Source organism: Rhyacophila brunnea, unplaced genomic scaffold (assembly GCF_057557595.1).
Source record: "Rhyacophila brunnea isolate RB1 unplaced genomic scaffold, BYU_Rbru_1.0 scaffold_1, whole genome shotgun sequence".
Lineage (NCBI taxonomy): Eukaryota > Metazoa > Arthropoda > Insecta > Trichoptera > Rhyacophilidae > Rhyacophila > Rhyacophila brunnea.
The window spans coordinates 41,320,042-41,335,710 of NW_028232751.1; the positions used below are offsets into that span (position 1 = coordinate 41,320,042).

Genomic DNA, 15,669 nt, shown 5'->3' on the forward strand with positions numbered 1-15,669 from the left:
AATAAGGAAAGAAAACTTTCGAGATACGGTTTCATAAAAAGAGGGTATTTTTCATTTGACAGCTGTCTACTCTAAACGTCAGTACGAGTAGTTATGCATGTGAGAAGATTTATATTGCATTCATTCGTTGAAGGGCTCAGACACACGACCAGGGGGGCGAAAGAGCACTTATCTATGCACACGACACTGCAGTTAGCGTACGTCGACGCAGATCTTAGAGCGGCATGCACAATCTAAGATTTCGATCCTAAGGATAAGTCGCCGAAAAGCATGACTTAACTATAGACAATCCTGAGTATAGAGTTAAGGAATCCTTAACCATAGACTACTTTTGTTATGAACACGCCCCCTTCTGTATTACCATTTACCACTGATAGCTGCTGTCAAAATAAATTCGCATGTCTATAAAACAGTCCATACACTCAAATTCATTTAACAATGTACGAGGGTGGGTCAATAATTCCTTAAAAAAAAGCATTAAAACAGTTTTTATTTTTGTATTTTTTTTTTTATTTCTCAACATAATCTCCTTGGAGCTCAATACACTTGGTAAGACGTTTCTCAATTTTTTTTAAACCGTCAGAAAAATAAGTTTTCGGAAGGTCCTCAAAATAAGCATTTGTCCGATCGATGACTTCTTCATTTGAAAAAAAACGTTGTCCATTTAGCCATTTTTTTAAGTTTGGGAAATGGAAAAAGTCACTGGGGGCTAAATCTGGCGAATACGGTGGGTGGTCGACCAATTCGAACTTCAATTCTTCAATTTTAGCCATTGATCGTTAACATGTGTGAACACGGGCATTGTCCTGATGAAAGAGGATTTTTTTCCTGTTTAAATGAGGCCGTTTTTCTTCAATTTTGTTTTTTAGCTGATCCAATAAAGATGCATAATAATCCCCTGTTATTGTTTTTCTTTTTTCCAAATAGTCAACGAAAATAATTTCACGTGCATCCCAAAATACAGTAGCCATAACCTTACCAGCTGATTTTACGGTTTTCGCCTTCTTTGGACATGGTTTGCCTTCGCAATCCACTGCTTTGACTGTTCTTTCGTCTCAGGAGTATAGTGGTGTATCCATGTTTCATCTACAGTCACAAAGCGACGAAAAAGTTCATCCGGATTGCGTTGCATGAGCGACAACAGGGCTTTAGAGGCCACCACCCTATTGCGTTTATTGTCGACTGTGAGCAAACGCGGCACCCATCTTGCAGAAATTTTTTTCATGCCCAATTTGTCATGTAAAATAGAAATGACGCTACCTTTTGAGATCCCTGTAACCTCAATTATCTCACTCAACTTTAATCTTCGGTCACTTAACACCATATCGTGGATTTTATTGATCATTTCTGGTGTAGTCACCTCTACAGGACGTCCTGAGCGTGGTTCATCCTTTGTTGATGTACGACCACGTTTAAATTCATTTAACCAGTTATAAATAGTTGCAAGTGAAGGAGCAGATATGCCGTGAACTAAATCCAACTCATTTTTTATTTCCTTTGCTGTTAACCCTTTTATATTAAAATGTTTAATAACAGCTCTAAACTCAATTTTCTCCATTTTTGTAAACAAGCAAATTTTTTTTTAAATGTACGAGAAACACACAACAACCCGACCAATCTGATTGAAACTTCGCAGCATACTGAATCGGTAGTGCCGCTGCATGAAAACAAACCGCTTACAGTACTAGTCGCGCCACCTGTCGGCTTTTCTAAGGACTTATTGACCCACCCTCGTATCTTAATATGGATATTGATAGTGTTGATTCGTTTGGCATGTACTTGCAGAATATTATTTTACTTTTATACGCCAGCCCACAGAAATACAAGATGCCAGGTGATAGAATGACACTTGACGCTAGTGTTACCATGTTAAAAAATATCTTATAAATGCCTGTGGAATCACGTATAATGACTTATAACGGAAACATAAGAGTATTATAATTAACTATTAATATGTATTTATAGTTATTGCATTTATAAAATGCAGTTGTCATATTTTTGTCATCGTTTAACAATTATAAAATAATTTATCTAAACTATAGGAAAGAGAATTTTTAAATATGGTATTATTTTCAATATAAATGATCTTAACTAAAGACAATGTTTCTGCATGGTGTTTTCTGCTAAGGAAATTTTAGTTATGACAAATGTTTCTGCATTCCGCTCTTACTTAATCACAAATGCATCCGATTAGAATCGCCGATTGGATTTAAAGAAACGTTTATTTTTGGGGACGCTCTTTATTTACAGCAGGCCTGGACAAACTTTTTGGATTAAGGACCAAGTAAATTACTATTTTTAGACGTACATTATTTATTATCATGAAAAGGGAATTTCAACATTAAAAAAATTGATGATTCTCTAATAGTCAACAATTTAATGAGAATAGTGATTTCAAATATTAATTTTGTAGTTGAGATTCTTAAAACTGCTTTTAAATGTTCATCGATGATGCTTGATCGTAAATATTTTTTGTTGTTATTCATAATGGAATATGTTTGTTCACATAATATGATCCAAAATTATTCAACATTTTTAGAGCAGTCTTTAATTTATTCGACTATGTCCGAATTAAGAGCTGTAAAATTTGCAGATTTCTTCTCGACCGTGCAATTCATGTATATTCAAATTTTATTTTTAAAAGACATTAAAATATAGAAAAAAGTAAACTTTTTTCATAAATACGATTAAAGCTCTCGGCCCCACAGAAATACTTGGCGGGCCGTAATTTGCCCAGGCCTGAGTCTACCTACATCATCAGCTATGGACCGCACGCCACTGAGGTATAGGTTACCATACAAATATATTTTAATTACTACCCAACTACGTAGTGCTAGACTACCTACTACAAGTACTGTCCTTGATACTTCCATCAATTTCGATGGACCTGTTATGAAGCAGTTGGAATTATATTAACCTGTCTGAGAACACTTTTTATATCGAAATTTTGTTTATAACTCTCGACTCGATGAGTAACCGGTGATTTTTCTTTATTTTTAATCTCATACTTACCTAATCATCATCAATCGTACCCCTAAAGCAGAGAAAAGAAATAGCGCGATCAGTGGCATGCTTTCCACAGATGCTGTAGAGCAGTGTTTCCCAAAGTGTGGTACGCGTACCCCCTGGGGTACGGGAAGAGTTTGCTGGGGGTACGCGCTGCAACGGCCTTTGGCTGCGCCTGGTGCAATAAGCATTAATATGTCATCAATACAACATCCATGCTAGAAGGTTTATCGCATGCGGAAGAAGAGCAATGGTTGGAATTAGCTTCAGACGGATTCTTGAAAAATAAATATAAGGAGTTAACATCATTCTTGTTGCAAATGCAACATGTGTATCCAGTTTTAACAGAGAAAAACCTGAAATACATCTTGCCTTTTCCAACTTCATATCTATGTGAAGTTGCTTTTTCAGTATTTGTAGACATTAAGTAAAAAAAAAGGAATAGGCTTTTCGATGTGGAACCGCATCTCAGATTAAAATTAACAACCAGGGAACCAAATTATGACGATCTGTCTCAAAATAAACATTTTCATCCTTCTCTTTGATTATAAAGACTGTTATTTATAATAGTACAACTTTTATTTATATTTTATTATGAATGAATTTTATTTTTCGTTTATTATTATTTTATGTACTTACTAAAAAATAAATATATTTTGATTGTTATTAAACTATATGCAATTTTTTTGACGAGGGGTACTCAGTGTTACGAAAATTATAAAAGGGGTACACAGATGTCGAAAGTTGTAGATAAAGAACAAAGTAGAGAAAGAGTGTAAATAAAGAGCATACCCAAAAATAATCGACCAAAAACAACGTAATCGTATAATTAATTTTATTTTGATTTACTTCTTCTGAAGGTTATAATATATTCTCAATATTTCTGTGGTTGCAGGGTAAAAGTTCCTAAGTCGCAGTTTTTACGAAATTAAGATTTTAATGCCAATGTGTGTAAAGAATTGTTGTATATCATAGATTTTGTCACTTATAAGAAAAATAAATATATTTTTTAATTTGTAGAAATAGCTTAAATTGAGAAGATCATTTTTAACTCTAAGTAAAATTACTTATTCAAAACATTGAATATAACACAATATCGAAAACTTAATTATACATAAATAATGTAAGAGAAATAAAAAAGGCACACCAATTAACTTCTAAGCAAGAGTATTTTGAAAACTGTGATTTATTACAAAACTGATTATGTCAGCTGAACCACAGATTTTTAGAATATATCAGAACTGCTCCGTTGCAATACCACAATCCATATGACATTGACGACTATCACACTGTGGTTTAATTAATTACATCCCGGGTCTAGCAAAACTTTACATGTTGATATTCAGTTGATGCTCAGTTTTAGGGTCCTGTCGTTGGTTGCAAAATGGTTTTGAATCCAGTCGTATTGATTGTAGGAAAGTAATGATGAAATTTCTTTTGCAGCAAAGCTAAATGTTTTTGAGCTGGATCCAAAATTAATTGCTTGTTTTCAATGGTGGTCTGGTAGGTCCTTTGGTACATTTGTAGAGATCTTTGTCCTAACTCCTGCCAAATTTCGAGTTTATTTTTGAATCCTTCTAATTTATTAGAGCATGTCAATATATTATTTTCATTCTGACCTTGCATTGTTTTATTAAGTTCATTCAGGTGCTCAAATATATTACACCCATGTACGCATATTTGAATGTTAAGTACCTAAGTATTGTATAATATACAAAATTATTTGGGTTTTTTTTTTTTTTTGAAGCAATGCATCGCGGTACACCGGTTGCGGAGCACTGCTCTAATCCTCAGTAGGCGATGACATGTGTACCTATGTCAACTTTTTCAAGATTTCTTTTGCTGTTTGTCTGTCTAAGATACGCGAAAATAAATGGTTAATTAAATTAGTTATTTATTTATGTCTCTAATTTTCATACATCTTGAGACTAAAGGAAAATAAAAATGAAAGGGCACCACAGCATTCTAAGTCTGCCTATGGGCGGCAATTTGTATTGGTAGGTGACTGATTTTCATCTTGAATAATTATTGATTTATTATTTCATTACCTCATCATACTGCTTCCGTATTAATTTTCCAGCGCTCGAAATAGTAAATATTACGAACCGGAACGCATGATAGTATTCTGAAAACATTAAATTGTATTCGATTGTTTGTCGGCGGTTGACAGTGATGACGGATTTTATTTTGCGCAGATGATTTATCAGAATATATAAAAAGGAGACCTCGAACAGTTCAAACCGGTCGTGCGACTATTAAAGTATACCAAAATCTTTGAAAGATGTGTATTTCTCACAATTTGAGTATAAAATATTACCCAAAGCGTAACAAAATCCCTGCAGCTCACAACATATACGTACCTGTACACAAAAAACACTATTTTTTTATGTATTATCACTGTCATCTTCGATGTGGAAGATATTTAATTGTTTATCGTAGATAAAAATATAGATAAAAATAAAAATCAGTCAGTATCTCGGGGCTCGCAAGCCTCTAAGCCCGTCACTGTAGATAAGTATACATATAAACACACAAAATAAATTCACATTGGTGAACAGCGCTCAATTTATCTATTTTATGCAATATATTATGTACCGATTATTCTAACCGCCAAACAATAAAGAAGTAGGTATATATTCTTCTTTCTATACTGTTTTTTTTCTTTAATTATTATTTTTCGGATATAAATAATAACCCGTTGCACACCTCTATATAACTGAAAATAAATTCATAAACGTATACGAGCAGTTCAGTAAAATGCCATTAAAATAATATAGTCACATTTTTTACCACCAAAAATTGTCGTATAGATAGCATCAAGGCCCAATACAGTCAGACTGTAATACGATGAAACTTCGATGGTAGTGCTAATTATTAATTATGATAAACTGTTAGTAGAAAATGATGATTGTTGCATGTTGAAATATATGGTAATAATTTGAATGAAATATGCAGTCTAATTAATATCTTCATATATTGTAATCAGATTACCGCATTGAGTTCGAAGAGAATCACAAACTAGCACTATCATCGTAATTCGCAATTCAGTACCACGCCCTGGATATCGTCGTGGTATGTACCTGATACGTACCATGTACCTAACCGAAAAAAACCGTTTTTTTTAAAGGTACATGTTCAAACACGCGCGTTAACATGATCTTACTCCCTAATTCATTTATCGTTTGTCAATTTATGGCTACGGCCGTATGTTGTAGCTTAACCACTGGGAAATGCCAATAGAAATGGCGTATTTCAAAAAAATACTGTCTTATTCTTAAGTCAATAATTATTATAAAACAATCATTATTCGTAGGATGTTTTATCACATTTGAATGGTCAAAGACACAGCTTATAATCAGTATCTTTAGAATTATCTTCAAATGTGTTAATCGTGTCTTTTTTGAATAATAACTTCACTATATAATGTTAACGTAAAGTTAATGTAATAATGTCAATGTAAAGTTCTTTAACAGAATTGGAGTTATTTAGAGGCGGATCCTCTTCTAGATGAGAAGAGGCGATATGACTGCGAGTTGTAGTCAATCAATCAATCGTAAAAAATCTATCCTTTATTCAAAATCTTTGGTATTAGTAGCTATATCTTATTTATTATAATGTACACATTTTACAGAAAACACCATTGAAGTCAATTTATTTTTTTCAGGTGGTCACACTAGCGCTGTATACTTACTTCATAGCAGCGCTCATGGGGAGACAAATGGTTCCTAACCAAGGGACATCAGGAAAATACGAAGATCCAGACATATATTTCCCACTGTTCACCGCACTACAGGTTAGTAAAATTGCTGTATACTTGAACACACCATCCGCAAACATATTATGTTTGCGTTGTTAATTATTAATGTTATTATAACTTGTTTACAAGGTTCTCTCTTCTTGGTCGTTCCCTCATGGTTGGGGATCGTGACGACCTTGAAATTCAGTAATCTTCCGGCCAAGACTCTCCACCTATTTCGGTCCTCTACCTTCCTCAGGGCAGAACAACCCCCCCCCCCCCATAACACTTTTCCCGGGTACATTCCCTGTACCCCGACACTTTGCAGTTTTAGACTAGCGATGACTGGCCTACAGCTATATCTACCGGTGCTCACTTACGAGTTATAGTGATCTGTCGAATCGACAAGTGGTTAACGAATGCATGGCCTAACGCTCATGATTATTAAAATCATTATATTGTCCGTTTGTGTCGTCCTTTTAGACATGCCGTATTAATACGATAATAATAAAGCCAACAAGTATTCGATGGCCCAGATAATTGCATCAATTTATGAGAGCTACGACTCTTGCCAGTGACCACAGGCCTTGCGTATCGTAGAATGCCGAGAATTGTTGGAGGGGAGTTCAGAAGGGTGTTCGATAGCCAAACCATCCGGATCACGATCCTCAGTCATGTGGTACCTACTGATGAAGAATAAAATGATGTAATATTACATTTACTACTTCTGTGCGCGATTGCGCCTCACATTATAAATCTAATCTAGGCTGATTTCGCTATTACCGCGCGGCTTCAGCGTCGGCCTATAGCGTCGTAGGTCCCAGGTTCGAATCCTGGGTCTGGTAAGTGCACATATTGTTTTACAATTTGTGTATGAGTCAGAGTATGGATCTAATAGGTTGATCAAGTGTATGTCATCTATTTCTCGTAAAAATAAAATCTGTTAATACAAACCTCCACTCTGTGGAGGCCCATATGATCATATTAGGATCGGACATGGTCGGAATGAATGAATTTCGCTATTGTGATGAAATCTAAAGAATCGTATGGAATATCTATGAATTAACGATATCTACAAAACATTTCATGTAACTCCAGTGGCCAGTCACCAAAACCCAGGTGAAACGGGACTTACATAATTATATTGGTTGCCTTTACTGTGGAGTCATTTGACTTGCCCATATATTATGAACAAAATAATAATTAGACACCTGTACGATTGCCTCGTATTCTTAATAATAATAATAATATATTACCTATGTGAGTGAGGACTTACCTACTTTCTAAATAACTGAAATAAGTGGTGTAGTCTCAACCTCGACCTTAACAACGAATTACCACCTCTCAGTCCCATCTAACACGCATCACTTTATTGAGTAGATAGAGGTGAGAATAAAATGCAAATAATTACAAGATAAAAAGAACTTTTTATATACAACGTTTTTAAATTTTCTGTTGAATCATATAAACTTGACTTGACTAGCTTAAACGATCAAAAAAAATTGTACTTAATAGAAATAATACTGAAATGTCATATTGATTTCCATAGTAACGCACGTATATATTAATAATTTAGTTGCTAGGACCCCAGACCCCTAGCAACCAATAATGGTGTCGAAATAACTTTTCATACAAAACAAAATTAACTGAAAATGAATTCAATTCTACTTAAAGACGGCTAAAAGTATTTAAAATGCATTGGCATCGTGTTCTGATATATTCTAAAAGTTTCAAATGTCTAGCTAGTTGGGAAGATAGTTAAAAATCGATTGCAAGATTCGTACCGGACAAAGAACCACCGGACAAATAAGAATACGAGCTAAGAAAAATGTTGTTAAAATATGTAACATTTTAAGAGTTATTTCTGTCTATCCAATCCATGTTTTTAGACTTCCCTTTTAACCACATTGAGTGAAAAGGAATAGCCCACATATAAAATATATTTATCATAACATAGTTATTATAATATTATAGTAGTGAAGGGTCGAGGTAGGCTGTTAAGATCTGCCTTAATAAATAATGCATATTAACCTTTGTTAGTCATACGTATTTGTTTTTATTGAACTAAGAATTTACAGATGTGGTTGGTTAGTTTTTAAAAATCAATTAAACCCCGCCTAAACCAAACCATAATAGTTTTGGTATATTTTGGGCGAAACAACAAAATTGTGCTCACTTTTCCATTTATACTAATTATTTCTTTCGTTGGATAAAGAATACATATTATTTCACAAATTGTTGGTTAATTTTTTAAACGCATTAAGCTCTGCTTAACCAAACTATAATAGATAAAAATATCATTATATTTATAAAATATCCAGTTATGTATGATTTAATTCCATAATTTTAGATATTTTATAGATAGATATAAATATTTTTTGACTAGATATTATCTATTATGGCATGGTTTTCGCAGGTTTCATTGAATTTTAAAAACTAACCAACACCATCTGTAAATTGTAGTCTTATTTCAATGAAAACTAATACGTATGACTGACAAAGTTCAGTGTGCATTAATTATGGCAAATCTCACCCTACCTACCTAAACTGAAAATCAATTAAATCAGACAGTACCTAATTAAAGTAAATATTTTGGCCACTATCTTAATATTTTATGGACTTCCAATATTGCAAAATGTCAAATTGAACTTAATTAGGTACATAAATTTTGAAACTGAAAATCAATTTAATTAAAAATAATTTAAATGATTTGCAAATAGCAGGTTGCACAGAATTAATGGGAACTGAAATACATAACGGGTGTGGAGTAACAGACAACCGATCTTGAGTGTGGAAGAATATGGGATAAACTTAAACCCATGTCAAGAATACGTCATTCTAAGCTTGTGTGTCGTTCTGACAACTACCGCTCTCGGTTTATGCACTGACGCTCATTCAATATTGGTATATTACATACATTATTGCACGTCTATAATGTGCTTCATTTTCGTAGGCCACTCGCACATTCAAAACCCTGCTTAAAAATATAGTATAGCCTATCTCAATTCTATTTATTATACTGTTCTGTGGCGAATACACTTCCATGACCCACTCTTGTCATAACGTGACTATTGTGAAGATTTTCGATTGCATATTGTTTCATTCAAATTATTACCATTTATTTTAATATTCAATAAATTATTTAGGTGAATGGAATATTACACTTCTAATTATTCATCATACGCTCGTGACCCGGATGATTTGGCTATCGAACAGCCTTCTGAACAGGTTGGCCCAACTCCTCTCGGCATTCTACGACACGCGAGGTCCGTGGCCACTGGAAGAGTCGTGACTCTCAATAAATCAGTGCAATTATTTGGGCCTTTATTACTATCGTTTTGATACGGCTTGTCTAAAACATAAGACAGCGTGGACGACACGAACGAACACTAACAATCGTAATAAGTTTAGTAATTATGAACGTCAGACCACGCGCATTTGATAACCACCCGTGGATACGACCGGTCCCAATAGCTGAGCACTCGTAGTTATAGCTGCAGGCCAGGTGTTCATTGTTCGACTCAAAGTGCAGTGTGTCTGGGTATGGGGAATGTACCCGGAATAGTGCGGTTCCGCGGTTGATTACTATGAAGCAGGGGTTTACAAAGTGTGTCCCGCGAGACTTATTTTAAATCTGTATTATTTTTTATTCTTCATATCGAATATTAAAAATTACATTTAAAATTAAATATCCCCTGAAAATTTGAACCTAGATTGCAGCATTAAGTTTCAAATAAACAATTGCATAAATCACATGGTGAAAATAATTTTAATTATTTTAGATTATTTTAGATTATTTTAGAAATAACAGTGATAATAATGTATATTTAGTTAAAAATATAAATTTACACAATGAAATATTTTTTTTATTTTTGTGCCTTATGTTTTTTAAAAACAGAAAATACTTAAAAGAAAGGGCAGGGCGGCTCCCCAAATATTTTTGATTTCAAAATTGTCCCTTTGACGAAAAAGTTTGTGAACCCTTGCTATAAGTATAAGTTTGATAGGAGGGGTAATTGCGAAAGTCAGTGTAACCTTTTGGATTTTGTTACCCAATAATAAATTATTATGGATATTTTCTCTAAATGGATCTCCTCCCACCATTTCCGATTTCAGACCATTCTTCAGGCCTGGCAACAATCATCATTTTCTACAAAAAGTACATTCAAAGATAATCAATATTCAATAACTATCACCGCCATCTAAATTCGTATGATATTCGTTGATATGATGTATTAACATAACAATAAGGTTTTTGTTTTTGGATGTTAGCTACTCAATCTACTAGGTGCAAAGACACAAAGGGAACAATGAGAATTTGCAAAAGTTTATGAACCGGAACGCTCAATAATTTAACGGACAAATACAATAAGGCCGGTTTCAGATGGGACACCGGTGTCGCGCTCGTATATAATAAGGAGGCCTTTGTATTCAAATAAAAGGGTCTTTGTATTATGTTTATGAACGCCCCGAGCTAATAAGTCAAAGCGTGTATGGTACACTTTTCCGTCGGCCGGTACATTCTCAAGCCGCCGATACACAAGTTTTTATGACCGCAGCCAGTTTTATGTTCTAATTTATATCGCGAAATTATGCGTTGACTCATTAGCTCTGGGCGTTCATAAACATAATACAAAGGCCCCTTTATTCGAATACAAAGGCCTCCTTAACGGGGAAACGGGGGTAATAGTCTTTAGACATCTGATACAATCTACTATTAAAGATTTGGGTAGGCAAAGTTTTTAGAGCCGCAAGCGGAAAAAACTATTTTTTACAAAATTTGCTGTCAAAAATTGTATTATTATTTTTCCTTCCTTCATCTGCAGCATATAAACAAATCATGGTTTGTCTATCCCCACCGGATGTCATCGTTTTGTGCTTATATATTATTTAGAATCGTTTAATTAGTTCAATTAGTAATATCATACAATATTCATAGACATTGAAGATGTTGGAAGGCAATGAAACCCAATGGAATGGTACAAAACTCTCATTAATCAGAATTTATGTTATATTGAGATCGCCTAAAAAATTGTAACCAAACACAAAATCTTATTATCATTTCGCGACCCGAGAACTACAAGGTTCTAAGTGTCGATTTTTGGCCAAACTAAAGTAATGATGAGGAAGTCTTCCAAGTCACATTATCTACATAATATATTAATATGAAGTCGATATTTCTTATATTTTTTCATTAAACCCCAATACTACCGAGTTCTATGTGCACTTTACACAATATCTGGGATACTACAGAGTTCTATCATAATCTAAAAAGATCCGTCGTTCTACAAAGTTCTATGTGATTTGACATTTCGCGGTTGTGGAAACATTTAAAGCTGTTAAAATGGTTTTAATTTCAATATGAAGAGTAAAATATTGTTGTTTTGTATTTTAAATTTATTATTACGACTTCATGCAGTGTCTTTAACTATTTAAATCACGAGTATTTACATAAACTACTATAGGTTCGAGATACATAACCTCAAAAAAATGTTACGTGATATTTGATATCAACAGTAAATTGTGAACTTACTTCTAGATGAATTATAATATTATGAAAAGTAAGTAAGCTTCAATTATATTATCTTAATTTTTTTAAATTTTGTTACAAACGCCGTTACAGTTACATATTCACAAACCGTTAATTATAATTTACATAATTAATTGTTTTCATAATTTGAATGTCGAACGAACATTGTACATTTTATTCTTCGACCTTTTGTTAATAATAATGTCTAAATATTAATAGTATTGCATTCATTGACTTTATGTTTCAGGTTTAAGTCTTTCTGTGGGTCTATTCTATACTTATCGACCGCTAAAGTGATAAAGTGATAAATATTATCAAACTTAGGGTAGGTTTAACAGCACCTCTCTTGCTGCTGTAAAAATGTAGCACTTATTGCAACAATTATAACCAACATATTGCAATTGTTACACGTTATACATACTTTGATATAAACCTATCCTAAGTTTTGTAATATTTATCACTTTATCACTTTATCGGTCGATTAATATAGAATAGACCCACTTACAGTGATATAAATGTTTGAGATGTCTCAAATCTCAGTAGATGAGGTGAAGAAATGGATATGTTGTATTATACAATCCATATTCCTGAGAATTCCCTAGAGATTGAGTATATTAATTATACAATATCATTATGATATTATGATGTAATGATGGATCTGAAAGATATGCCTCTTCTTGGCTTAAAGTTTATTCTAAAACTGAGGCGAATAATTATTTAATAGAAGATTTTTTACACAACATTCCCTCAGCCATTAGTAACAACAATCGTGTATAAAAAATTAAGCGAACAGGCCAGTTGAAATTGAACCATCAACATTGGGCTTGTTGCATCAACAATAGTTTTGTATTTTATATTATATTTTCAACATATTTTTCATTTTAAAATGGTAATAAACACAAAATAGAAAAAAATATTTAAGTTTTTCCGAATTTCCCATTTTCCCAACAATTTCCATACATTTTCTCCGGAAAAAAATATTATATTCGATAACTTTCAAGAATTTTATTTATTTTTAGATTAATAGTGAAACTATGTATCCTGAATCACTAGGATTTCCATACAAATTTCAGTTAGAACCTTGTAGTAAAGGCGATTTGTTTGAGTTTCAGGTGGACATGGTTCTAACTGAATTTATGACATGTAAAATTAGCTATTAAAAACTAGTTTTAACGTAGTTTTATTGACAGGTACACCATAGCAGTACCATCATTGATATATTCAATCAAAAAAATAATTGAAAACATTCACAATTAACAAAATACAAGCGTTCAAAACTTCAACAGCCCATAACTTTTTTGCTGCAGTTGTCCACTTAGAACCCTGTAGTTCTCGGGTCGCGATTTGTAGAAATAGGTTTGTACGATAATATGTCAAGTTTCTTATTAAACTTTATTAAAAAATGTAAATTAATGTAATGATTTTCTTAATAATTCCGGAACCGAAATGCCATTTTTAATTTATCCACGAGATGGAGCGGTAGTCTCAAAAAATTCACGAGCTCCGGTGCGTTCCTGTCCATTTCCAATGCTGCCTGGGACCCACAACATTATTAGGCGACGCGGTAGCCGTTGGGCTGGCCTACAGACATACTAATACTACTACTTATCTAGGAAAATATATTTATTAATATATATTTTTAATTCAATATTAAATAATTTCGTTTTTGAAAATTTAGAGATAGAAATGGAGGGGTGGCGGCTTTTTGAATGTCACTCAAGGGCGGCCGAGTCAATTGAGGCAGGCCTGGTAAGAGTCGGTTGCTGTCAATATAATAATATGATGTTATTTTCCTCGGTTATTAATGATATTAAATTATGCTTATTTCAGTTTTGTTTCTACGTTGGCTGGCTGAAGGTAGCTGAAGTCCTCATCAACCCTTTCGGAGAAGATGATGATGATATTGAACTCAACTGGCTGATTGATAGGCATATCAAGGTAAAACATAAAAAAACTGAAATTACCAAAAATTTCCTTCAGAATTCAGCAATAGAAAAGTAAATAGGCTAAATACAGAAAAGTGTATTAAAAGAAAGTTAAACTTAATTTATACTCTACTTTTAGCGGCCTCATGAAGGTTGACATTCACAAAACACATGTAACTTAGTCCACTGATGCACACAGAGTTGACACAACATTGTGTTTTAAGAAAACAGCCGTTTGCGCTTGCAACCAAATTGGAAAAAAAACATAATATAAGGCTCAGACATTTAAGTCACTTTCGGTTATAGTTAATGTATTGACATCTGCCGTGCTGGCCTGTCAAATCACACAAACCACGCGAACACTAATGACCTAGCATGCATGTATCTTTTTCTAACAAATAAGTAGATATATATCAGTAGTTATAAATCTGCCACGAAAGGGAAGAGATGTCCGAGTCGGTCCAACCAGCTGTTGGGCCCATCGGGCCGCCATCTGACCTGGTCGTCACAAAAGCCAACTATAAAGCTTTTTAAAAAAATGCGGCGTCGTATCGCAGGCGCAAAGGTCTCTTAACTTAGTTTTTGTATGTCCTTATTGGTTTTACATAATATTATAAGTAGGTATACTAAGTTAAGCACACTTGAGTGCGTGGTAACCACAGTCTTGGTTTTCTGCTTCTGAGACATTCCCAGACGTAAACATTTGATGATGTTTCACAACAAACGTATAGCCTCGTAACACACTTGATTAAGATCGAGTGTGGTGTGGTGCGGGTTGGCTTGGAGAGAACTATTGATAGTAGTAAAGATATGAATCATAACTGGACATGTCCCATATTTGCCTAAAATTAGTTATTAGCGATAGATATATAATTCTATAACTACACACACATCTGGTTGAGCTGTTCGGCCCATCGGACTGTCCTATCTGGTCGCCATAAAGGTCAAATTTGATCTTTAAATAATTTGTGGCATCATACTGCAAATCAATCAAGCAAACTTCACTTATATCATTTGGCAGTTTTGGATTAGCGTTTTATTTTAATTTGAATGTTCATTATATTTCATCTTAACTTAAAGTCATATAAACTCAGTCAAAGGACATTTGCCTGAGTGGCGACCTCAGTCTAACTGGGTAACTGGTCCCGAGGTATTCCTAGGCATAAATAACTGGTGATGCTTCACATCTAAATGTAGGGGCCGCATGATATGCCTGATAAAGACCGGGTGTGGTGCGGATGGATTGGTTTAGGGGTCTATGTATATTTTTAACCTTAGTAAGACAAATATACGTTAATAAGTGAATACTAGATTAAACAAATTGATGATAAAAAATATTCTTCTATTTCTAAAATATCTAAAATTCTGTATGCTTTAATGGCATAATTTTAGATATTTAATGAATAAATGAAAAATTAATTTTGAGTATTATCTAATATGACTTGGATGACCGTGGCCTCGCAGAAAATAGA

At 33.7% G+C, this 15,669-nt stretch overlaps 1 protein-coding gene across 1 annotated transcript in view; it reads left to right on the plus strand.

The window, feature by feature from the left end:
- The window catches only part of Best2 (bestrophin 2), a 184,108-nt gene that overhangs the window by 164,199 nt on the left and 4,240 nt on the right, over positions 1–15,669 (plus strand). Inside the window, exons 6-7 of the mRNA XM_085944313.1 lie at positions 6,671–6,799; positions 14,103–14,210. Coding sequence (XP_085800439.1) covers positions 6,671–6,799; positions 14,103–14,210 — 237 coding nt within the window. The remainder of the gene's footprint in view (positions 1–6,670; positions 6,800–14,102; positions 14,211–15,669) is intronic.